This window comes from Cuculus canorus, chromosome 2 (genome assembly GCF_017976375.1).
Source record: "Cuculus canorus isolate bCucCan1 chromosome 2, bCucCan1.pri, whole genome shotgun sequence".
Classification (NCBI taxonomy): Eukaryota; Metazoa; Chordata; class Aves; order Cuculiformes; family Cuculidae; genus Cuculus; species Cuculus canorus.
In genome coordinates, this window is record NC_071402.1 from 56,284,946 (window position 1) to 56,312,773 (window position 27,828).

General features: G+C 38.9%; 1 protein-coding gene across 4 annotated transcripts in view; it reads right to left on the reverse strand.

Moving 5' to 3' along the window:
* Nucleotides 1–27,828, reverse strand: part of SPIRE1 (spire type actin nucleation factor 1) — a 136,306-nt gene that overhangs the window by 63,734 nt on the left and 44,744 nt on the right. For all 4 annotated transcript variants that reach the window (XM_054057489.1, XM_054057490.1, XM_054057491.1 and 1 more), the window contains exon 3: nt 12,538–12,774. In XM_054057489.1, the coding sequence (XP_053913464.1) occupies nt 12,538–12,774 (237 nt within the window). The remainder of the gene's footprint in view (nt 1–12,537; nt 12,775–27,828) is intronic.

Sequence of the window (27,828 nt, forward strand, 5' to 3'; positions counted from 1 at the left end):
ACTACTTTTAGAAGAAGGCAAAGCCAGGCACCTTGGCTCTTGGCCAATCTCTGATTGCAAAAACAAGCAAAGTTTGCTATATTTTCAAAAAGAGCTACTTGCACTTTAAAATGCTGAGCATTTTTTAAATCAATTTCTTTGCTCACTCAAAAAAAAATAGCATTGGAAAAGGAATACGTAGTTTAAAGGATTTGAAGAGTCTTCCCAACTCTTATTGCCTAGCTTTTACTTAACGTAAAATAATTTTGCATTTTAGGTATTTCAGCCATGTCAGTTATGTCTTACCATCCTTATCTAAGAAGGAGTCTCATAGACCCAAGCTTGTTCTACAGCAAAAAGAATGTTTCCTTGACAGAGTTAAGGCAAAAAAATAAACAAGAAAAAAAACCCAACAATAACCTACACACTACAACCCAGCTACCAGCCGGCTCTTCATCAAAATTGTATCAACTGAAGACAAAAAGAGAAAATGGAAGAAGACAAATCATGTTCCCAGTTCTCCAGTCAGCTGCTGTATGAGCGCTTTGTTTTCAAACACAGCTCTTAAAACAATTAAACTGTACTGTGCCAAGCGTTCTAAGGGCCTGCACCACAGATAATTATTTACCTGTTCTCAGTTACATATCATGAAAGATATATCTCTGCAAGTCAGGCAGGAACTCCCAGCTCAATTCTTCAACTTCAAAGCTATCTTTAAAACCCCTGGCACTTGCAGAGGCATCTACTACATGTCCGTTGAAATAGATGCTTTTTATGATACATTCACCAATGCCTTTCAAAGCAGAAACATAAAAGGAATTAAATCTCTGAAAGGTAACTAATACTGTAGTAACCTCAGTCTGTGGAGAGTAAGGTTATCAAAGGAGTGATTGTGGTAGAGCACTCTCCTGCCTCTAGTCAAAGACCAATTGTTACTCTTGGGTAACTCTTCTGTACTGACAGTTTTCATGATAAAGTCACTTTGGACCCCTGAAGCTCGGAGCAGTTATTTTTAAAACAAACAAGACATAAGAGCAAAGTACAGGTAACTAGAAATGCAAATATATAAATATATTTCAGACATTTCTGCCTTCAGCAAGATGAAAGCCAATTTGACATCAACTTTATGCAGAGGACTTGATAGCGATGGATAAAGAGACAAATCTAAGACACTTGGCAAAGTGCCTCAACTGGAGTTCGTTGACAGCTCTGAACTGAATTTAGGATGTACTATCACATCTACAAAGAGTCTCGTGTTGAACTCATGAGTGTTAAAGCTTAGAGCTTGTTCTGCCAGCAAAGATAGCTGAAAACATCACTGTCCTGTCAAAAAGCCCAAAACTAAGTGTTTCTAAAGGACTTCTTGCTGGTATCCTTAAGTACACATCAGATTTCCATGAGAAAACTCACCAAGTGGAAGCAGGGGGAGGCGGAGAAGGCAAGGGAGGTTCACTTCCCTCAAACTCTGCATGACACCAGCAGGGAGCTGCCAAGAAACCACTCTGCTTGCAGTGTCTTCATTAAAAGGCCTAGATAGCTGCCAAATTAACCTCAAAGAGCAGTTATCTTTATCTGTCAGAGTGGTAAAGAAAATTATTAATCATTTTATTGTGGTAGGCACGTAAGACAATAGAGGTTAGCAGGGGGTGGCCTCATTATCTCACCAGTTATCTCACCTCAGCAGAACTAATACCCAGTGGGAGATTACAAACCTCTGGAGTTTCATCTTTACAGCAGAAAGCGTCCTGGATGCTACAGAGACACTCATCCAGTTTTACCTGCTCACTTGACCCTAGAGCCAGGCAGAGGGCAGATGGGTGCCGTGCATCCCCTGGCCAATGAGAGAGCACCTGGAAGGAGCAGGCACATGCCCTCTCCCCCTCTCCTTCTTCAGCCACTTGTGACAATAAGTGGGCCCAGGTAGGAAAGAAAACCCAACCTGTAGTGTTCAGAGATACACTTATTGCAACTGTTTTGCAGGGTCTTTTTTTGAAGGTTTCCCATTAGGACAGATTTTAGCACTTGTGCTAGAGATGACACCATGAAGCCCAGTGCCTTTGGCAGTCAGACTTGTCCCTGGGAAGTCCCCAGAGCAAAGCGTCTTGGCTATGAAAGCAGTAGGCACCATTGCCAGGACAAGAAATTGCAATAAACACCCTTCCTCTGCTCACTAACATATTCAACCACAAAAAGGACCGACATCACCCTTCTAAAACAAGCACAGTGGCTACTTTCAAAGTAAAGCAGACCACGTGCTGACCTCCAATTACACTGCCCAGAATGAAAAAACAGGACAACTGTTTAAGACACCAAATGACATCACTTCAGTTAATGAAACCTGTCTGTCAACATAATTCACTTAGACACTTGTCACGTTCAAAGCTGCTTTAAAATTACATTAAAGGGATTTACACAAACTGTCCCCAGCTTTCTTGATCAAGCTAGGGCACAGGAATCCCTTCACTTTCTGCATAGGTTTAAAAGAAATTAAACACAAACACAAGGGCAAAATTAACTTACTGAATATTTTTATTTCCAAACATGAGTTTTGGCTGGAAAATATATTTTCTTTTTTTTTTTTTTTTGGACCTCTGAGCCATTAAAAATATTTCTACTGTGACACAATTCCCCTGCCCAGACATGAAAAGACTTAATAAATCATGCTGACTAATATTCTCCTGAACTTCAGTTTTTTTCATTCGTTTGGTAACATTAGATGTTACTACAGAAGTCAAAGTTTTTTTAAAAAAATTAACCCTATCACTCATTTTATTCCTCCTACGGTATCATGTCTTCAAATGTTACCTTATAATCCTCCCATTTTAAAAAATAGATTGAGGACAATGATATTTTACATCTACCCATGCAAATCTGTGTGATTGTACAAAATACATATGTATGGGTTTGTTAGACACAGTATGGTATAGCAAACTGATCGATATAAATTGATTAGAAGAGACCAGTCCATTAAGAGATTTGGCTTCACAAGAATTTGCTCTGTCTAGAGCAAGTATTGGTCTTAGTGCTCACATTAAGAAATCTTGGCATGCCAAAAAGGATAAGCAAATACAATTGCTCATTAGGACCTTCTTGTCCCAATTCCAAGCTTGCTTTGTCCTAAGAGAAAGCCAGGCAAAACCCCCTATTTTGGCTTATATCACCCAAAGTATCTTGTTCTTCCCTACCACCATGAACTCAGTAACAATAAAAGAAAGGCTTGTTTTTTCTAGTGCTTAAAATCAAGTTTCTAGCTTCTTTTCCAGAGATGCAAATACATAAATAACAGTAAAACAAAGGGGTTTGCTCTCTCCTCAGGGCAAAGGCAAAAAAAGCCCTCTGTTTTCCATCCAACTAGGCTTCCAAAAAAGGTCTTCCTAGTGCCTTCTTTACAGGCTTTACACAAAGCAAAGTCAGAGAAGCATATGAAACATTGCCCCTGTGTGCAGCTGGCTTCCCTTAGCAGGATCCTTTAGCTCCCTTCCCTTGACAATCCCTCTGCTAAATCTTCTTTATATGATTTGGTTTGGGTCTCCAAACAACAAATAGCCATTGGTGCTACTCAGCTCTGCCAGTTCACTTCCCCACACAAAATCCCTGAATTTCCATGCTTGCTGTCTTCCTATAGCATCCAAGCTAGCCTTTACCTTCTCTTCAACAAATGCTGTGCCAAACTTAGTACATTCAAGGAGTTTCTCTCTTGGGACCATATTGTTGCAGAAGTTAGTGTGGGTTATAAGGAAGGCTCCTAGATTAAAACATTCAAATAATTCTCCACAAGTACATCCATGAAGCTCATCCGCACAGGCTTTTGAATGGTACGGCCCAAGCAATGCAGCAAGGCAAAGCTAAACATAACTGAGACATACACTGAAGCCATCACTGTACTTTTCCCATTGTGTTATTTCATGAAAAATATTTAAAAATCAATCATTTAAAATATGCTCAGGGCCACACACTCTGTAGACAATGGTCTTTTGAAAGCTACCCCTCAAGACTGCATCAGTTACAAAAGTATTTCAGGATGTCGCAACTGTATGTTTAAACAAAAACCTACTGTAAAAATCCTTTTACTGAGAAATGCAAAACACTCCCTGCCTTCAGACTAATCTCAGGGATAAACATGATATCCTGACTTTTAGATTCAGATCTTCAGAAGACAGCACAATCTAATTACACTGTTTATTTCTTTGTATCAAATGGCCTAATCTCACTTAAATATTTTTGTAGAATACAGCATGCAGCACTTAAGCAAAGGGAAGCAGAAAATAGCATCATGGGAACAGAGTAATCAAGAGCATATTAAAAATAACACATAGCTAAAATAGAGAGATAATTATTTTTAAAAATTAGTGGTACTTTTAAGTCAATTCAAACAACTTTCCTCCAAATGTTTCATTTCTTTTAATACTGTTACCAGCACTGAAATAAATGCACCAAAAGAAACTCTGCCTCAAGCCCAAGGCTTCGTCTTGAATAATTCAAAAGCAAAAAGATCACAGTGGCTTAATTAAAGGGCCCTCGCCCAGTTTCTTTACTTTTCCCAGGTTGCTGTTACAGTACAATATGCCTCTACCAGGAATTAAGTAATTTTGTACCATCTATGCTGCTTCCAGTTTCTTTGGTTGTGCAATTATATCATCCTTAAAGTGATTCTGAACAAGCAGTATAGACAACTGAAATACTCAGTTTCTTATGCAATTGCTAACAGCAGGAAAAACTTCTGAGCATGCTCAATCTAGTCGCTCGTGCCTTGGCATGAACTAGAAAAGGCAAAGCATCCATAGCCACTTTTCCTCTCCACCTGGCTCCTAAATGGGGTCATGGATTGTGAAGCTCTAACCCGTCACAGAAGTCACAGGCTCCAGAATTTATACTGGACAAGCACTTGGCGACACTACTCTTGGACCTTTGTTTCAGCCTAGAAGGGCTAACGTATCTTCCCCCAGCTAAACTGACCTAATTAAGAAGTTCTGGCCCATACCCGCTTGTCTCGTGCCTGTAGAGCCTTACAGCTACAAGAATATCTATATTGCCCATTTCAAACAAGAGCTGTACGTGCACAACTTAAAAAGTGCAGAAACAAGTTAATCTACTCTTTTGAATGTGGTCTGTGAGGACAGCCACCAGGAACCTCCAACACATAACACTGTATGAGTGGGAAAACTGTGCAGCAATTTTGCATGTGACCATTAATTTAGTTGTCTACTAAAACATACATCACACACACAATGTAAATAATACAAGCAGTACTGATAAGGTACATGGGATATTCCCTATGGGATGCTGGCATTACACGGAAATCAAAGAACACTTGTGCCTTACAGACACAATAGAAGATGTCATGTGAATCTGTATAGAAATGGCTTGCATTTTTAAGGTAGCAGAAGGAGCCATTAGAGCTAAAAAGCTAGCTGCAGGACCACAAGCATCCAAGACTGCGAAGTCTACCTGGGTGGAAACTAGATTCTGACACAATGAACCTTTGCCAAACCCTAACATAAGACAAACGGCTGTCCTGGCTAACTATTCTGAGCAGATCTACTGCCTTTACCAGACTGACAGTGAACCTGAAAAATTGCTCACAGCCTTCTGTGCACTTAACAGCTTCAACACCTGCAGAGGGGAGGGGGTTGCAAATTGGAGAGAATCTCCAGCAGATCCCTTCGGCTTTGGACAGGTCAGTCTGCATCACCCAGCTGAGCGCTGGAGTTAATCCCTTTGCAGGAAAGATATGGGTCACTTTTGTAACAGCAGCTCTGCTCTTTTTTTTATTTTGTTACAGGTAACTACAGCAATACTGTATTAATTGACCATTAACCTGATTTCCAGTCATTAGTTAGACTTTCAAATTAATCTGGTTAAACAAAACATACCTTGAGAAAGTAAACACTCATTGATCTACTTTAGTCTCCAGGGTCTATTTCAGGGAGTGCAGAAAAACACAGGTTCTTTGATACTATGGATTAAACTTCATATTCAGATGTGTTATTACTAGCAGATTGGTTTGCAAGTTTTAGAATTTGTATTTTTAAAGGGAAAACTGGAGCTCTGTCATGACAAATTCTGCTTTTTATGCACTATGAGACACCAGTAACACCAAAGAATCCTTCCATCTCCACTAAAAACTGGAACTTTATTTTTATTTATGTATAAATTATTCATAATAATTGCAGCATAAAACAGATGGGAAAAAAATTCCATGCCCTACTCTGCTTCTTTTAGATGCATAAAGACCACACACAATTTTCAGGTGTATTCTAACCTCCCCATACCTAAAAATAATCTCAACGCTCAATCTGCATTTCCTGTTTGTGTTGGACAACTCCTTGGATTCCTCAGCCTATCTTAGACCTTAGACAGGTTTTACCAGTATATTTACATGAATTATGGATACAAGGGTTTTTAACCAGTGTAGATGCGTTACTATGAGCCATAATGAGAACATAGAAATCACCGCAGCAAAGGTGATTTGGTTTTGTCTCCCAGCCTGGAATAAGACACTCCAACCCATCTAAGCCCACGCCAATGGATGGGATGTTTCCACTCTTCTGTATGAGAATAACTGAAGCAAGGAGGGGGAAAAAGCCCTTCCTTTTCATAATGGGAAGACCAAAGTCATGAGGGACAACTTCTTTGGAAGAACACTTGGTCTAATGTCATTCTAAACAAAACCTCTCAAAATAAACATTGTAAACAGTATAAAATTACTTCTGCTTCTACTTATCTTTCACTTGCAGAGCTCTCAGTTATCATAAACCCACTTGCTCTGCAGCTGGTTGTAAAACCCTTCATATCAAAATCCTATTATTCTTGTTAAATACTTTCATTTTAAAACCAAAAACATGGAGATATTGCTCCTACATTGTGAAGACTCAAACATGCAGAGAAATGCTTCTGCTTTATTTCGCACAGTCTGTCCTCAGCTCAGCTCCCTGGGCCTGCACAGCATCAGAGCTTCAAAAACACTGATTCCTTTTATGACTCAGCACAGTTTGCTCCACCAGTCCTTCAGTTGTGCCTGCACAAATGTTTGAGGGGTCTTGCAGCAAAACAGATGAGGGAACTGGTGGAGTTAAAAAAATAAAATCAGTCAAAAAAACCCAAACAACCTCTCAGGATGCCTTTACTAAATATAGATGATAGGGATCCCAGATAAAGTGACAGCACAGATCAAAATAAATATGATGTACAGGACTTGCTTGAACAAGAGAAAAACAGCAGGTTTGCTACATTTTTAAGATAACTCCAAGTCAGTTCAAAGAATGGCGAAGGAATAAGAAAATGCCTGTGGATGGGTCCTCTTCACTCAAGATCTATATATCCTTTCTCAACCCAATGTCAGCAATTGTTTTTCTCAGACCATAACAATGACATAATGGCTGTCTGAAGTCTGTGGTTAGTTGATACAAAAAGGTGTCCTCTCAGTCAGTGTGCTTTGGGAGAGCAGGAGCCCAAAAGGGTATGTTTTCAATCCCCTGAGCACAGGAGGTGAGCGCTTGTCCTTGGGACTTTGCTGCTGAACTCAGAGGTCCATCTTCTGTCAATGCAGCAGAGAAAGGGTGGCCGGGGAGCGTGCCAACACAAGAGGTCTACTTGCCCAGACCATCACCCTAAAGGTCTACCTTCAGAGGCCCGAAGTCCCCAGGGGCATTCACCTGGAGATGCCCTATCATAGCAGTATGTTATGGGGATGTGTTCACAAAATCATTTTGGGAGAACTTTATTTCCAGCTTATAGTCCAAAAAAAATTAAACTGCAAAAAAGACTAGCCAAAGGAGAATCTGTCCACCTCAGAACTTAAGAGGTACAAAACCTAGATGGTTGTACTTTCAGGGACCCAAACAGTTGGGACAGGAGGTTCCTCAACATTACAAAAGGAATCTCAGACACCAGAACTGTGTGGACAGCTGAAAATCCACAAGAAGAAGATGATTCATTTTTGGTCAAGCTAGCAAATCAAGCTCAAGTACTGTGACAACAAAAGTGAAGAGAACTGAGGACTTCCAACTTAATGTAATTCCATTTTTCCCATCACAAACATATGGACACATAGACTGCCTTTTTCTGAAAGAAGATCGACTAAGATAAAGACTGGCATGTGATGTTTGAATATGCTATGAGCAGGACTCAAGAGGAGAGAGGTCATCGATTGTTGTCTTATGCGAGTGTGATGATTTTTACAAAGGACCAATGTCACCTTCCTTTTTAATATAAAATGAACTGTAAATATCTGGGGCATTGGTTACCATCTCAGTAAGGTTCCAAAACCTTCATTAGCTTCAGACGGAGTTACAGGGTATGTTGCTTGTTTTGAAACGAAGCATAAATACTGTTCTGGAAGTTCAAATCCAAAGCTAATCCAGCCTTAAACAGAATTACACTCACAGAAAGCTGCATTTTACTAATTTTAACTTCAGAGACTAGGCAAAACGATGGGCCTTTGAACTCTAGTAACACAAAATCTAACTGTCTGTCAAATACCCAGACTTGTTTTAAACTGCATTTTCTGGTTTCTCTCTGACCGGTTCCCATATTGCACTTACATACCATCTATATGATAATAACATTATGTCCTCAAACTCAGAAGGGAGACTCCAAAATACTTAGATCTAAACGTAGATCTCATCCCGCCTGTAATTGCATGGAGACAGGACATAGTCTTCTTTTCTTCTATAAATCTACACATAGTTGATCTGCACTACCACCAGAGTACTCAAAAACAAAACACAAGCAGAACAATATCACTGCTATTGATTTCATTTCCTTCCAGCCAAAAGAAGTCAGTCTTATACCTGAATTACCAAAATATAACAGTCACCTAGAACTAACAAGTTTCTCATTTTAAAGGCCATGTCACTGATTAAAGGACAACTAAAATATCTGAATTATGTACAGCGGGGAGGGTGTGACAAACAATTTCTTCTTCCTCTTTGCCAACAAGCAAAGTACAAACATGAACTTCTACCAACAAATATACTGTAATCTTGTTTACGTTTTTTATAGTGACATAACACAACAGAGCTCATGCTGCTCTAGAAATAGTTTTCATATAAATTAAAAGGTCAGCACAGAGATTTCTTAAGTATGAGTTTTGCTTACTATGGGACTTGGATTTACTAATTCATCTTTGTGAACGAGTAGCTGCACTACAGCTAATTTTTGCTCAGAATTAACAAACATGATTATTAAACTACTTAACAGTGATTGGTTAAGTAAGGTCTGGGACCACAAGCCACTACACGCTGTGGGGGCATCCACCTCTATTTGTCTCCGAGACAACATGCTGTGGCTCGGCTACAGATAAGACTCCTGTTGAAGTTAACGTTCAAGATGAAAGGTGAACATAAGTAAGAGCAAGATATTGGTTCAGGAAGACCATTGTCTCCTTACATATCCTTCTATGAGACCTGTCGAAAACGTAGCATATCTAGTGACAAAGTTTAGTGTCAGAACCTGTAGATACTACTGACAATTCTGCTCTGAAGAAGAGCTAAGGTAAGTCTAGTACAGGCAGTAGCCATTTGGTTACAATGACATTCAAACCTGGAAGAACTGACAGGGATAGGGTTAGGATGGCAGTTCAGCCCAGCAAATACCAGCACAGAATAAAACCTGCTATCAGAGGGTTATGTGGCTTTATTTACATCTGGAATTAGAAGAAAGTGATGGCCTAGAATAAAGGATAATACTGGGACTGGGTTTAAGCTTGGGGCTCAGGCCAGCAAACACTGGTGAAGCATAGCTTAGAAAGCACCTCCAGGTTAACATGAAAAGTGGTGATGGCTTAAACGATCTGACTGCAGAGATATGTGGGGTAAGGAGAAAGATAACGTCAAGATTAGGAGTGGAACCAGGGTTTCAGCACACTCTGGAAGAGGCCAATAAACTGCATCATCTCGTTTCAGTATCAGGGAGGGCCACACACTGTGATAAAGGTGCCACATGACAGGACTTCACACACCCTTAGCAAGCTCAACACTGCCCAGCATCCCAGGCCTACTCTGTCGATATCCTCTGTTGACCCAAGTCTTCCTAAGCCATACAATGTGCTGCCACCCTGATGCATTGCTAGCCCCTTAGGATTACTGTAAGTGTACACTTCCGTCCTTGTGCAAGTGCACAGTGAACCCAGCACTCCGGAGATGTACGGATTTCCTGTCCCGTATGTGCACAGTGTGTACGTCCTGCAGACAGGGGCAGGGAAGAGGGCTCCGAACAAGGAAAGCATCTGTCTGTAAACATCCAGCCATTACTGTACTATTTAGCACTTACCCTTTTCACAATTTTTGGGAATAGGTGTCCAACATGTTAGTCAGCATTTTCCAGGTTGGGGAAGGGCTCAAGATTGACCTTGATTACTTCACATTACAGAAAAACCTGACACATATCTTGTCTATCTCTATATTTTAATCACAAAATAGGCTCACCCATATTAGCAATTAATGATAAAAAATTCAGTCTTAGTGTCAAGGAGGGCTTGCATCTGACAATGACATGTTCTGGAGAAGGACGAAACATATAATCATATTTCAAGGACAAATTCACGTCCATACTGGAAACTATGCAGTCAAAAATCTTAAAAATCTCACAGACTATCTCTACCATTTTCCAAGATTGCCATTTAGAGGATGCAGGGTAGGCAAGAACAACAGCTGCTCAATTCAGTGAGCAAACCTGCTTCAGCGTTCACTATAAACTGCAGAGGAGAAAGCTTCACAGTGAGTCTTGCCAAGAGGGAATTAGAATTATCACGCCTCATGGTCACAAGACCATACACTACCGTTGTGAAACAGTCACTGGGTAAATATGGGTGCAGCTCCAACACAGTTTACCTCTGGGGTGGGAGGGAAGAAAAAGCCAGATGCAAAACATGGTCTTACCTCTGAAAAGGCACAAAGTCAAGAAAAAAAGGATCTTACAAATCTGCACTGATGTCAAAAATGCGGCAGAACAATGCTATCAATGCAGAGGAGGGAATAAAGGAAAGTCGCAGAGTTAAGCCTGCAGCAAATAATTTAGGCAGATGCAACAACAGCAAAAAAAGAGAATTTCAAGGAATGGAGGAGTAAAAGTTAGGACGATGTAGAAATGATGGCTGAACTTCACTTCAGTAAGGTGAAGTTACAAAGGCGGTACATTTCCAGAATGATAAAGAACTAATAGCAAAAGACAATAAAAGTTAAAATATAAGATGCTGATTTTAAAATGTATAGATAGGCAGACAGCTCTGACTAGCAGAGATATACATATTAACAAAGCAGAACCAGAAATTTGCCATTCAGTGGTCTTAAGAGTTGAAACCTGACAATTTTCATAGCCTTTTTATATTTCATGTATATGTATCAGTGTAAATGAAGGAGTTCAGAGATGTTTTTCAAACTTATCTTTGCTTGTTTGCAGAAATCAATAGAGAACTTGCAAAATAATCACTTCTACAAGTCACTGCCATCAGCTCTGCATATACAGATATCTCTTCTGCCTCTGCACTAAGCAAAACTTCCTCTAAGGATCTAACTTTATCCCACCAACTTACAGCATTCTTGCCAAGCTGGGGGTAAAGAGGATATATTGCATCTGTCCTCTATGTAGTGCTGTGCTCTTTGGAGCAGATCCCACAAGGGCTTAGCAGTGCACTGCTGGACACTTCTAGGGAATGTGACTGGGGAGCGGCGGAGGGAGGAGAGAGCAATGCAACCTTCGCTTCTGCCCACGGCAAGGGCACCGACTCAGCACAGCTGGGAGCAGTAGGGGCTTGAAGGGGGGAGTACTTCATCCAGCCAGGCTCTCCCTTTCAGAGGGGACCAAAAGGCTGTTTCATTCATTTCTCCCTCTGACCCTTGCTTCTCTGGGGGAGGGAGAAAAAAATGAAGGCATTAAGCATTACTTGTGATGCAAGAAGGATACAAAAGCATCTCAAACAAAAGTTATTCACATTCCAGTCTCCTAAGAGCTTCCCTCTTTACTATCAACCCACCAGAAGTGATGGGGTTTAGTGGGATCTTTTTTCTGCATGCTACTGTGTCCTGATGTGATCTCCAGGGCACTCTTCTAGTTCTCATCTTCCACCACTACACTCTCAGGTTCTGTGATGCTAAGCTTCTGGTCTCTAGGTATGACTTGCATTTATCAAAAAGCAACATACAGGGTTCAATTCCCTGCATTCAATTTTCTAACCTGTATTAAACACTCGGATTATTTATGAGGTAAACTAATATTGCAGTCATGAAAAGGTGAATTAATTCAAACAGCCCATGAAGTATCCAAGTGTACACAAAGTAATTCAACCGATGTTATACTGGAAGGCTGACAATCCAGTGTATGAATGAAATCAGAAGGTGATATAAATAGCACCTGCAATGCTAAAGTTGATCACGGACATTCTGCTGCTAACTGTCAAACATGAAATGCTACTGCATGGCATTTTTGAAAGCAAAACTTTACAGAAAGACCAGCGAAATCAGAAAATTATACAGCCAGTATATAGACAATAACATGGAAAATGGAGTTGATTTTCTCATTGATAAAACAGTGAATTCTCATATAAGGCCATTACTGTACCTTCATGACATCTTTATAGGAATGAATAGCCTCAACTTCCTCTTTGTCATCATCATCGTCATCCTCCACTCCTTCATCCAGAGCATCATACCCTTCATCCCTACTCCCATCTGTTTCTGTGGTATTAGTCATGTGGTCAATAAGCTGCTCCAGTGGAGGACTTAATTCTCGCTCCTCATTGTCTTTCAAACCATAGTCCAGGGCTTTATATATAATAATCCCTAGAGATTCAATAACCTACAAAAGTAAAAAAGAAAAATCGATTAATGCCATTTACATGAATGAACAGGTCAGTCTAAAAACACCCTTTTCTGGTGTTTGTACAACAAACTCAGTGAGGACAATAAACATAAAAATTAAAGAGTAAAATTATCCACTAATACCTCCAGTAGTACTTCAGTAATGCAGCACAGAACATGCAAGAACAGGCCACACCACATACCTACCACCTTTTTATTTCAAAGTTTGAAATAAAAAATTGTAATGTAAATACAAAGCAAGACCTTTTTTAGATTATTTCCCCTTTTCCCTCTAATACAACAAACCTCAAAATAACATTACTCTAGACCTTGTAAGACTATATTACATGCATTTAATCTTTTTTTGGAGGGGGTAGGGGAGAAATTAAAAGAAAGAATAAACTAACATCAGAAGCCTTCCTCCTCCCACAAATTAACAACACTTGGAAAGAGCCCTTCGGTTTCTGCATCTCTTTATTAACCTGAGAGGTGTCTGGACACAGCTGTGAACATTCCAATATTAATCCATTGAGCACTGGACATCACCCCACAAGAACTCCTTTGCCTGTGGCACAGCTGGTGGAGGCACCCATATTTCAATAGATTTCATCGTATTGCAGTAGTACGTTGACTTTTGATTGAACTTGAGGCTTTTTTTTGTGCTCTGTCAAGAGCAAAGCAAACAGATGACCTCTTACTTAGTGTAAGCTAGTGAAAAAATTGTCATGAACATCCCAAAATGCTAAATGCACATTTTCTTCTTGGCAGTCATTATTTTCCTTATGAGTAATATTGAAACTAGCATTTTAAAGATGTAAAGAGACGGCATCTCAAACTGAGCACTTTGGAAATGGGTATTCAGGGAGAGGGAAGGAAAATGGGCTTGCAAGAGTAAACCACAAGCAGGTGATGTCGCTGCTGGGAGATCCTTGTCTGACAACAGCAGCAGGACTGGAGCTATTGCATGTAATCTCTGATCTTGTGCGTTGTGATGGCTAGGATGTCACACAAACAAGCAGACTCCAGTGTAGGAGTAGTTGGCACCAGAGCAACTTTAATAACAGGAGTATTTTAAACACATCAAACCTTGTAATCAAATGTCACTTTCTCTCATCTAATTTTTCCTGGTCAACACATTTTTTAATATAGATTTTTTAAATTCTTTTGGGATAAACAGGAAAACACAAATAGATTCTTAAAATGTTAGCAGCTTACTTATTTCAGCACAGGAAAGCATTTTTGGTCTGAAAGACTGAAGGTTAGCAAAGACTTATAATGATAACCTCTTAGTTTATCTAGACATAATGCAATGAACTAGCTCTAGTCTGACAGCTTTACACTTGCATACTTCGTTCCTCTCCTAAGATTACTTTGCAGTGCAAATTCACTTTGCCAGACAGTCAATAATAAACAAATAAACAAACATAAAAATGAATACATTAAAAAATACCCTTTTATAATTTATTTCCAAAAAGTTTGATAACTTGATTCAATATAAATAATTTTCCTATGCTATTCTCCTGAAATATGCTTATACATACTTCGAAAATATTCTTAACATGCAGTTAAGAAAAGTGATTAGGCAAATTAATGAAGAAAATATTGTCTTTATTTATTTCAAAGAACAGTTTCTGACTTAGTGAGGCAGCAAAGTTTACCAGAGAAGCATCAACGCATGCTTGCTAAGTTCTCATACCCTTCCCCAGACTTCTGCCATGATCCACTTTGGCGAAAGGACTGGGCACTGAACAGACCTAAGAATGGCTGTTACAGATCAAACTTACATTTGTAGCATATCTGGTTTGACCCTTAGACAAGCTATTTTGTAATAAATGTCTTGTAAAACTTGCATTGTTGTTAAAAAAATCTGAAAACATGAAAATTTCACAAAAGAAAAGGTATTCTACCGGTGGACATGTATGTTTCCTATAACCCAAATACTGAGTATAACAAAGACATGGTTTAGTGTCAGATAGGGATGGTTGTACTCAACGATCTAGGGGGTCTTTTCCAACCTAATGATTCTATGATTCTATGAACATCAAAATATACCCCTTCAGCAACTGAAAGGGAACAAAGAATGCCAAGTTAACTCCAATTCAAAGTAGAACTAAATGAAGATGAAGTACAACCGAATAATCGCTTTGATATTTTAAACGCATGGGAGTAAACACAATGTAAGTAATTTCTAACTTTAATTAAAACTAAATGTGAAAGATCTTAGCATAGATGGAGAGGACTGAAATGTCAAAATTAGATGCAAAGAAAATAACGTCTTGTGCCATGCAGCAATGGCTGCTGACGGCAGGTTTGGGATTTTGCTACACCAACACCAACAAAAAAAACAGAAGCAGGAGATAAAAAGAAAGTACACTCTCTCAGCCTCCTTCTGTTTGGGAAGAGGATTATGGCATTCAAAAGCAGCATGGATAAAACTGGACGACAGCTGCTGCTTTCTTTGATGTATCAGCACTGTGGCTTTTGCCATTCAGTAATATGGTTTGTGCACTTTTATGTGCTATGAACAGATTTCATAATACATGCAAAGCTGACATAATACAAAAGCCTGCAGCAGCACCAATTCAGACCTATATTTCAGTCTCTCAGCTCCTTATTTAGGAGTTGTGATCAAAACTGTATTTATCCAGTGTCTGTCAGTATCACATTCTTCTTGCTGAAAGACAAAGCAGCAAACATCCTAACTGAGAAACTTTGCTTTGACTTGCACTAAAACTGAAAGCATTCAGTGCTTTCAGTAGTGCTTGTTTACCAAAGATCTCGTAAAACCATTTAAGTGTCATATAAATATCAAATAAAAGTCACAGAACCACCAGTGCTTCTTCACACGGACAAAACTACTAATGCAACGTCACACAAATAAAACTTGTATGCCTATATAACTGGAAACATGATACAAGGTTAGACAGTCAGCTCATTGCTGCTTGAACGTGTTAGTTCTGTCACTTTGCCTGCAATACAAACCAAATACAAACAAAAAAGGAAAAGCTTTTCACAGCCGAATGGCTGAATTGATAACTATGCGGGGGGTTGAGTTGGATAATTAGGAGCTATCACTTTTCTTTTTTTTAAGCATCAATTATTTAGGAAGTAGTCACTGGTTCTAAAGTGCAAAGTTGGCTGATTTCACACAAAATAAATACTTCTGGGACCTAACAGGTGACAAGCGCTGGCATAGTTTTTAACAATACGTGAAAACAGAGGTATAGTAGGAAAAACAAGGCTAAGAAGGGACTCAACAAGGCTCTTTTAAATCAGAGGTGTTCATTGATGTACCAAAACAACTGCACAATGCTGGAATAAGTTGCAGCAGTGATGATAAATGATGCTACTTGATTCAGATGAAAAAAAAAATCAAATTCCACGCCTTGAATTTTAGAACCAGAATTTGTTCTCTATTGATTTAAATTTTGGTGAAGGACCTGATCTTCGTAAATCAATCAGTGGCCAAATAACTTAAAAAAATAAACAAGGAAGTTGATTATTATGCTTTGCACCTTCTCATAAAGTTCTTTTGAAAGTCATGGCTTCAGACCAAAAAAATCCACCAACATTTCCCAAAGAGTGAACTTGTACTCTGTTGTATTCAAATCATTAAGGAAAGGGGAATTTTGTCTCACCATAAGTGAGTATTCTTTTAGTCTACTCCAGTCAGGACTCGTATTATACTGTTCTTTTATAACAAGCTGCGATAAAGTTGCTGGAATGCTTTGACTTCAAACACGATGTAAAAACAATATCCTCACACTCCTTTTACACACACAGCAAAAACAAAATCTGAACCATTCCAATTACTTTCTTACATAAACACTGCATGGAACTTTCCATTCTGCATACCTTCCTCCAACACATTAAGGGCTGCCTTTTGGAAAGGGGTTCATTAGGGTTTTAGGTGTTTTATATGACACAAATTCTGTTCTTCCAATAACGCTGCCGATTTTACATTCTCAAAACCTCTTCAAATATACAGTTTTTTGTTTAGGAACCAAACATGTCTGAGACTTGCAAAAGCCTCAAGTGAAATTACCATGAGTACTTCATTTATATTTTTCTTTATTTACTGCAGAGGAGAATATTTCTTTCCCCTTCTACATATATATCTGACTCTTGCAGAAGCGTAGATGAAAACAGGCAGAACCCACATGCCATTTCCCCCACTCATCACACACACAATAAGGCACTGTCTGACCTTTCATCCTTTCCTAGGCTTGCCTCAATTATTAAACAAAGCAACAAAGCTTAAGAACCGGCTTGTATGTACAGCAGCAAGGGCTTTTTTTTCAGCTCAAATGCCTGTCCCTCCCTGAGGTTCTCCCTTCCTCCAAAAGCCACTCAGGTTCTGTATCCCTAAATTGGGATTGAAGACGCTATAAAGTTCCAGCTCCTAAGGTGAGTCAACTAACTTTGAACTTCCCCACAGGGACCTCAGAGACAGCAACCAGTCACAACAATATTTGCATTACTACTGCACTGTCTGCCATGAATTTGAATAATTTTTTTATTAAAAATTTATACTACATTTAATATTTTTAAGTGCTCCCATTTCTCACCAGCAGATCTCCAACACATTTTATGAAGGAGAATCCCTCTGCCTTACGTTAAGAATGCTGAGAGCCCGGAGTTGGAATTAGCCAGGGCACTCCTCAGGGCTCTCTGCCATCATACCTGGTATTAGGAAGCACTTAGTCAATCTGCAAAGACTAACCTTTCCTGCTCCTGGCTTCAAATTAGCCTGACAGGTACTTCACGCTGTGCTTCTGGGATTGTAAGACAAGGTGTAAACATATCCATAGATACTCTTGAAGTAAAGAGTTACGTATCTTAAATTTTCTTTGGCATCTTAGAAGACACAAACATGCATAAGTTTTTATGATAAAGTTCTGTAATACAGTCTAAAAGAGAGGCATGTTAAAATCTTATGTAAATGCCACTGTTCCTCTCCAGCAAGACGGCAGAGAAAGCAACCTATTGCCCTGGTTATCATTTCAATCTGTAACTAAATAATTAGCTTGCTTCTTCAGTATCTAATTCTGGAACTGAAAAAGATCATGCTTTCAGAGAGGCTGAACAAATAGTAGGGTTAGGATAAACCAAAGTACACTTTTGGGTTATTTACCTCATCCTTAGATGCCCTGCATAACTCTTCAGAATACCTCATGGCCAAGTATGTCCAAATAGGCTGTTACAAGAGATGCATTGCTGTCACTGCATACCTCAGGTTTACTAAGGTAGTTCTTACCACAGCATTCCCCAGTGGAAGCAGGCTAGCATTACCCAGGCTTTAATAGCTGGGGACATTGCTAAATTTAAGTATGACCTTCACTAAATCAGAGCAACCTGCGACAGACTGCCAAATGAGAACAGTGAAAAAACTTCCAAGTGCTTCCAGGTAAGCAGCAAGTAATCAGAATTTTTCCCATTTATCAGATGAACCACTCATTTCCAAAGAATACAGACATAAGATACAGGATTACTTAACTTCTGGGTGATGTTGGTTTGTTTCTGAAATAGCAAGATACTGCTCACTGCAATATAATTGGCCTTGCTATTTAAGACAAAACAGTAATACAAGCAAAGCAAAAAATAAGAATCAAAGTATGTCAGGTCTAGTAGAAAATAAACATGTAAGCAAATTGAATACACCCTTTCAACAAGATTTAGTCTGTTTCAGCTGCGTTCAGAGTTAGGATCATTTTCCTACGGTATTCAGGGGAGATCTTTTTCAAAATGTTTTCATATCCACAAGTCTTCAAATACACTAAGTGGATAGAGGGTCCTACTTACTGAATTATTTTTACTGTTCAGGTATATACATTGAAGAGATTCAGTGAAAGAACTCCCAATCAAAGACACAGAACAAGCCTAAAACAAACAAAAGTGGACAGTTGCTTTTTGGGGGTTGTTTTGTTTCCCCCCAAGTGAATATTGAAAAAAAATAAGCAGTTAAATGTTGTTGGACTCAGTTGTCTCTAATAAAGTAGCAGTAATTTAACTGTAAGTTTATTAAGTCTTAAGTGTAATATAACTCTCCAATTTATTTTAAGGTTTTGATAATTATAAACATGGATTTGGTTGTTCAAGTTTCGCTACAGATATTATCTGAGGAGAACTATGATCTATTACCATACCTGAAAGCAGAATTTATTCCACTGTATCGCTCTCAACTTACATTTTATCTGCTGCATTAAAACATTGAAGCAAAAACTTCATTTTTATTCTCCTTTTTGTTCATACACTATAATCCCCAAGATGAAGGCAAATTGTTACTCTATTATTAAGGTATTTATCCAGCCTGAAGGAATTTCACCAAAGTGACAGTCATCCCTAAAGGAAAAACAAAATTAAATACCCCAATTTAACTGTGGAGACTCCAGCAATAGCAGAGGCTCCATTAAAAGAATTCGGTGCAATAATGAATTAACACAGATGGTGAAAGTAATTTGAAATTTCTTAAATACACCTCTGTTCATATCACAGTTTTAAATGCAGGTCATGTTATCCTGATTCCATTAAGAATTCTGAAGTCTGAATATACTTGCTGAAGCAAATAGGCAGAATGATTATGTTGTTACATTTCCCTACTGTAGGCTTAAAACTATCTGAAAATTGTCTTAAAATATCGTACTTGTTTAAGATTTTAAGCACAATATCTTGTCTGGCTTTTTTAAGAAGCATTATCACAGCCTATGTAGACAACTCACACAAAAATTTCATTCAAGATCTTATGAGCTTTGAATCAGGTACAGCAAAATCAAGTTTGTGAAAGCCCCAGTACTATGGAAATACTATTTTAAAATATAAAGAGAATACGTATTTTTTAGTCTTAAGTTAAAGACACAAAATCAGACCATGTCACATACTTCTGTTCTAGTTCCCTTCTTCTGTACACCGAAGTCATAAATCTGCTGTCGCTCTTTAGAGTAACACTTCCTACATATAAGAGGTATTTTTTTAAAGACAAGTTTCAATGCAGTATTAATCTACCAAATAAACAGGTAGCATTATTACATCAGAATCATTTAATACTACATCTATCCAATGAAATCAATTATTATTCTTTTCAGCACACAAACCCCTTCAGTATTGCTGACTTTACTAAATAAAAGTCAAGTGCAAACAAAGTTTTTGTTGCCTTTTTTTAAAATTATGAAATATAATTAAACTTCTATGTACAGTTTTATATAGACATAGAAAGCAATCAAGTGAACTCCTTGAGTAAGCCCATAGAAGGAGCAAAGGCTGCGAGTTGACTACCAAAAACATAACCAAGCCATGAAAATTCCAGTGGGGTCAATTTTTGTAGGAGACAGAAATTGTCGTTTGCCATGTCAGCCTTTTGAATAATGCTTTACCTAGATCACATTAATTTATCAGATTAACTACAGCAAAAGATTTTGTAGTGAGAGAGAGAAGTGACCAGCTCAAGGAAAACTGGTATAAAGGAGAATGAAACCAGTTCAGTAGCTCTGATCCTGAGAATTCGTGTGCAACTGGTTTAAATTTGGCTGATACTGCATACCTGCCTCTCTACAAAAGATAATAAAATGCTTACAGTAGCCTTGATTCAGTTCAATTAATGGTAGGCAGGAAGCAATGCAAAAATCAATGCCACTTCTATTGAAAATATCTACACAGTTCAACTAATCTACTCAAAAAGTCAGTTTGCATTCACTTCTCTGCCTTCCCACAGAAATTTCATTTAAACCACCACAGTTGCCTACTACAGGCTTGGCCCTTGCTTAATTAATCAAAAAATTGAAGTGAATAAACATCTGCTGCAATAGAAGCCATTTCTTCTTCTGTGAGTCAAGGACCTTCTCACACCTATTTTCCCCAAAATTAACAACTACAAAAGCCAAGTAAACAAAATACCTGTACAATGAAAACTAGGCTCTTAAATACAAATTATTGATTAGTTAAAGTTTTACATTTGCATGTATGTCTTACAAGCTTTCCAGCAGCGGCTCTCAACTGACTTTGCAAAAGCTAGGCTGGTTTCACCATATTTGTCAAACTGATGTGCACGTTTCACGCGTCTCCCAGATAATGAACTTCACAGAGACAGACAAAGCACCTGAACAAGTTCACACAGAGTTGGGAACATGACAACTCTTCCAGGTGAACCATAGCATTCCTTAAACCCATTTTCTTCCATTCCTGAAAAAACGCGTCCTTCTGACTCCTGACACACTTTTCTTGTCGGTCAAAGTATCATAATCCCAAGATTTCACGTCTAACCTCGATGATGTCAAGAAACAAGCCCAAACGCAACCACGCAACAGGTCCTTTTCAAACTGATGTGCCACAAAAGAAGACTGAAACATGCTCCTGCTTACTAGTGACTGGAATATTCATTAACCACATACAAAATAATACAAATTTAATGCTGCTTGTCTTAAAGGTACTGAATATTGATGGGAAGCTAAATAACCACCAATAATAGTTTCTTTTTCATCCATACCAAAGGAGAAACTTTGAAGAAGTTTATAGGATGTTGGCATTAATTACATAGGTAGCTAAGACAAACCATGCACAGCTACCTCACTGTCTTGTGGAAGAGCAGTTAGCCATATCCAGGCAGATATCTGTATGTGAATTCTTTCCTAAACAAACCAATGGGAATTCGCACATATGGCCTGTGAACAAAAAGCTAAAAAATCCAAGACTCTTACTGAGAGGTTTTTTTGTAAGTCAGATCTGCAAGAAAACTGGAGTTTGACATTAAGGAAATAACTTGATCATGAAATATGTGAATTTTCACATGGACTGTCATGACAGTCCAAGGAATTACTAATGTGCCAGACAGCTATTTGTTTAGGTCATGTGTGGTCTCTAGCTATGTCATACAAACATAATACTGCAGGCTGACAACGCCTCTGCGAAGCTCTTGATGTTATAAATATTCTTCCACGTCCTTCTCCACATAAGCAGCGACATTGCATACAGGCATTTGGATCACTGGCACTCAAACAAACAGTCCTCTAAGACTGAATGCCTAAGTGAAACCAAAATATTTTAGTACCAATCAAAGGGAGTTACTGCACAACTGCCTTCGAGCTCTCGCAATGGCCTCCTTGGAAAGACTGGCATTTGTTAGAATAATTCAAGAAAGTATCAAACATTATTGTTTAGGTCTGAAATTCAGACGCATTCATAGCACAGAAGGCTGATTTCTAAACCAAAGAACAATAGAACGTGTGGCTGAGCCTCAATAGAAAGCTGCCATGTTCTCTTTGGGCTGCAAAACCCCAGAGAATGCATTTATGAAATTACACCCACAATTCTCTGTCTCCTTCACAGTTCCTTCTTCACAGTGAAATCCCTCCACATAAGAAATCCATATTAAAGCATGCCTCTATCACAGTTAAAGTTTATTGATATATAAAACATACAGTTTATTACCTCAGGCATGAAGTACCTTAGCACAAGATATTCTAGCACCTGCCATGTCCCAGCTGTCAAAGCGCTGAACTGTGACAGTTTGTTATCCCCAATGGGACACAGCCATATTCCTGAGCATTTTTTTATCGCTCTTTGCCAATAGCAATAATATCCACTCCATTATTCTAGTACAGCGATGATAAAGACTTGCTAGTCACAGTTCAGAAGTGTAATGCTATTAAAAAAAAAAAAGCATTTTATGCTTAGATTATTAAAAAAAAAAACCAAACAAAACAAAAAACCCAAATCAACGCATTCCTAACTGTCTTTCTGCAGAAACCTGTATCACACAGCCAGATTTTCTACAATGCTCTCCACTTGGCGTACTAGTATGGTAGAAATATTATCTACATAATTCATTTAACTGCTTAGATAGCAACCAGGTTACTAAATATCCAACGACTGGTGGAGAGGTATTAATTCCAACACTTATAAGCTGCACAGGTACTTGGAAACAACAACAAAAATGCTTAAATTTTACCAAAAAAAAAGTATACACATACCAATTAACTAGACTTATTGCCTCAAAACCTCCATAACATTTGAAAAGCCATGGCATTCAGAAGTCCCTGGTGACTGGAAGAAGCATAACATTGTCCCCATTTTTAAAAAGTGTAGAAAAGGAGCTACTGACCTAGGAGCCTCAGCTCTGCGCCCAGGAAGATCATGGAACAGATCCTCCTAGAAGATGTGCTAAAGCACATCGATGATGGGGAGGTGATTAGTGGCAACCAGCACGGCTTCACCAGGGGCAAGTCCTGTCTGACCAACTTGGTGGCTTTCTATGATGGAGTAACCACAGCAGTGGACACGGGTAAACCGACAGCTGTGATCTATATGGACTTCTGTAAAGCCTTTGACACGGTCCCCCACAACATCTTTCTCTCTAAACTGGAGAGAGATGGATTTGATGTGTGGACGGTAAGGTGGATAAGAAACTGGTTGTATGGTCATATTCAGAGAGTAGTGGTCAATGGCTCGAAGTCCAGATGGAGATATGTGACAAGTGGTGTCCCTCAGGGGTCCGTACTGGGACTGGTGCTGTTTAATATCTTCAGCAATGATACTGACAGCGAGATTGAGTGCATGCTCAGCAAGTTTGCAGATGACACCAAGCTGAGTGGTGCAGTTGTCACACCAAAAGGATAGGATGTCATCCAGAGGGACCTGGACAGACTGGAGAAGTGGGCCTGTGAGAACATCATGAGGTTCAACAAGGCCAGGTGCAAGGTCCTACACCTGGGTCAGGGCAATCCCCAATTTCAGTATGCAATGGGTAATGATGTGATTGAGAGCTGCCCTGTAGGGAAGGACTTGGGGGTGCTGGTCAACGAGAAGCTCAACATGAGCTGGCAACGTGTGCTCGCAGCCCAGAAGGGCAACCGTATCCTCGGCTGCACCAAAAGAAGCGTGGCCAGCAGGGAGAGGGAGGGAATTCTGCCCCTCTGTTCCTCTCTCATAAGACCTCATCTGGAGCACTGTGTCCATTTCTGGAATCCTCAATATAAGGAGGATATGGAGCTGTTGGAACGGATCCAGAGGAGGGCTACAAAAATGATCAGAGGGCTGGAGCACCTTCCCCACGAGGACAGGCTGAGAGTTGGGGTTGTTCAACCTGAAGAAGAGAAGGCTCAGAGGAGACCTTATAGCAACCTTCCAGTACCTGAAGGAGCTACAGGAAAGCTGGAGAGGGACTGTTCACAAAGGCTTGTAATGGTAGGACGAGGGACAATGGGTATAAACTGGAGAGGGGCAGATTTAAACTAGACATGAAGAGGAATTTCTTCACCGTGAGAGCAGTGAGGCACTGGCACAGGTTGCCCAGGGAAGTTGTGGATGCCCCATCCCTGGAGGTGTTCAAGGCCAGGTTGGATGGGGTCTTGGACAGCCTGATCTAGTGGGATGTCCTTGCCCATGTCAGGGAGGTTGGAACTGGATGATCTTTAAGGTCCCTTCCAACCCAAACTATTCTATGATTCTATGACTTTATAGTGAAATTCTCTGTCCTATTCAGTGTATTTCACACTGCTTAGGAAACTTGAGAGTGTCATAGTATTAGGCCTGAAAGAACCAATTCTGAGTTTCTCCTGTGCTAAGAGTCCTCACGCTTTCAAAATTAAAATGACTCTGCAATATTCCCCTGTCTTTCTAGCTACAATGTAATACTTTAAATGACAGAATGGGATCCTTACCTGGAAAAAGAAAATCGAGGCTTTATGTTTTGTACTGTGGCGAGTTTCCTGGTTTTGAAAAACATCCCAGTTTTTTAATAAAATATCAACTACAATTCAGAGTTTATAATTTCTAGGTAAGCGTTGACACAGCATCTCTAAGACAGAATACAGTTGCCCTTTTTTTAACACAAAACAACCAAAGAATTCAAATCCTAAGTTTCTTCTCATCTTTATGGCCCCAAACTCCCCAGCAAAATAAGCGTAACTGCCCCTCATGACCATACTGTAAAACACAGGCACTACTTCTTCCCTCCAGTGCTACAGTCAATTTCAGATGTAGGACGCGTATGGGGCTGAAAGTCCTGTGGAGTTTCCCTAACTGCTCATTTCTTGTTAGACTTCATGCTGGTCATCCCCCCTCTTCTGTGACAGTTTTATCTCCTGTAATGTAAGGATATTGACCCATTTTCAAAGCTTTGGATGAGAAGCGCTGTGCAAGTTTAAAGTATATTTCTGCATGTCACACACATGGGTTTAAACTCAGCTGGAAGTGCCTCTAATCATCTGGTTTTCCCTACGCCTTTTGTTCCCTATAAACTTAGGGAAGGAAAAATGAAGAAAAGTACATGTCTGAGGCTAATGGTTAGGCTTATCAGCTGGGTGCAATGCAACACACAAAACTGCTTTTCTTTGAGAATACAAAGCAAGAAGAGTCGTTTATTTAAAACTAAGTAGCACAGGTAGCCAGAGAAAACAGCTACTAAGATTAGACTATCAGATTGTTCAAAACTTCACAGGAAATAAACTCTGACAGCATCATTCCTTTGTCTCGTTATACCAATATCATCACACCTGCCAGTCTACCCTCTAGAGAATGAATGACATGAAGTTTAAGAAATAGGAAAACCGGCAAATTTTTAATGATTTTGGACACTGTGGCTTTAAATTTTGATCCTTCGTTTAATTAAAAATCCCTAATTGTTTTTAATATTCTTTAAAATTTTAACATTTTACAAACTCAATCATATCCACACATCCTTTTGGGAATGCCTTTTGCAACACACACAGCATGACAGTTCATATTGTAGTTCAAAAAGAAATTGTATGGCAATAAATACTAAATAGACTAAATAAAACGCAAAAAAAATGTTGATTCTTCAGACAGTTCTCTACCAAGTGAAATAATCTTCCTGGAGGGAATAAAAAGTATTAATAATAATTTTTAAAAAGCCATGTAACAATCAGAAGTATGATTACAGAAGAGACACTAAATTCTCTTGGATTTCCTTGGGAACCACAGTTTCGGAATAGCAAAAACATCCTTGCCTAGCCAAGAAACAAGTTACTCAAAAGTACTCTCCGTAAACTGGAGAGACATCCACTTGATTCCATCAGAGAATCTTTTTTTCTTGTTCTTTTATTTTGTAGCCCCCAAAAAGTTTAAGAAATTTAAGAATAAAAATAAAAATACCATTGTAGGACAAACGTAAGCCTAGGCTTCTTAAACTAAATCAGCACAATCATCAATACCCTTGGAAGGAGTTAAAGATCTTCAATCAAATTACTCTGAAAGAGTATCTACTGAGCTACTTCCAGGGAATCAAACATTTGGTATCTTAAATGCCAGCAAACAACTTAGATCTGTGAATTCTGCAGCTCACAATGATGGCAGAATTTGCTTTTATTTTCTTCTCATTATTTTCCTCCTTTGTCCGGTCATACTTCATTAAGCTTCCTATTCTCACATAAAGCCCAAAACAAACACAATGTAAATGTTAGCTAACAGGGAGGTGAAACCTCACAAAGGAGGGGAGGAGTCTCCAGTAAGAACTGTGACCATGAGCAAGTGTCAGACAAACTGCAATGACACCATTTCACAGAACGCTTTAAGGAATTTTAAGGTTTTAAGGAATAACTATCACTTGCCAAACCCAGCAGGGATGGGTGTCATCCTCACCTTTCCACCTACCCTCTGCTAACATCACAGCGTTGGTGTCGCAGTGTAGTCTGACAGATCAGAAAATTGACTTTACTGAAAAAAAGTCACGCTTTCCTGACAGAGAGAAGGGAGGGTAAAAAGAAAAAAGTCTATTTTAACTGGAAGAGCTAAAACTAGCCTTAGCAAGGAGTGACAGTATGACTGTTTGCCATGACTAGTTAATATTTTTAGATAAAACAGTTGGTGCAAATATAATCCTTTCTCTGACAATTTTTCTGTGTTTTCACACTACATCGTCATCCCTAATCTCCAATTTTACCTACGAACCTTTCTTCTTACGAAATACTAGTTATGACAGTTAGAGCTGGGAGGGGGAAATGTTAGGAGGTTTGGCTTTAGTTAGGATTTGAACTTACAGTTAAGATTTTAAAAAAGAAAAAATCTTTTAAATTATATGAATTATATAAAGATTAAGTCAAAAAGCAAAACACAATAAAAAAGACAAACTCAAATCATAATAGTCTTTGAAACTAAATTAGTAAGAGAAATCTAATATAATTGAAGAGATTGCAAAGTGCAGTAAAATACTCCAAAAATAGTGTTTTCTTTTATATTTTTAATTTTTTTTTTAAATCGCATTAAAAAGACTTCCTAAAAAATAAAATCTCTAGGATTCTTCCATTACACTTAAAGGTGTTTTTATGGAGTAATATGTGACATTCAACAAAGCTGAGATGCGAAGGAACAAGCAGACTGGAAACAAAACCTTCCCTGCTCACTGCCCTTATCTAATTAAGCTAATAAAAAGTCTTCTAGCAGAAGAAATGAAGCTTTACTCTGTCCCAGAAAGCAGTCTATTTTTAGATGGTCAAACCGAAGGAACGAATAATGTTTCTAATAATTTTAAACACACCTCCGAGCTAAAACATTTCTTCCATGGATTGACCAACCAATGGGACTACTTAAGTGTCTGACCTAGAAACTTGTACCAAAAAAATATTCCAGAATTTTTTTTCCCCTTATGCAGAAGGTGCATCTCGAATTGTGGATGACTGTTCACTAGAAAGCATGGCCTCGGGGAGAAACTTCCTCCAGTGAGCAGCTGCTTCAGTAGCTGCTGCTCATATGGGAACACTACACAAAATCTGTGTTAGGCAGGATGGCCAGCAGCCACCGCTGATACACACCATAACAATTCCTGAGGAAATTTTAACTGCAGACAAGAATTAATATTCTTAGAGTATATGTGATATTTGCCCAAATTTCTCCAGCCATTTGACTACTGCTAATTTTTCTGGACTGATTGACAGCTGCTTCCTCCAAATATACCTCATCTTACTACGAAAATTCCAGTAAACTCTCTGTTGGTGTGTTATGCTCTTCTCCAAGGTTTAAAACATTCTGGTCAAATGTTAAGATTAAGCTGTTCACAACAGATCACTTGTCACTGTTTTCTAAGGAACACTAGCCCTGAAATCTA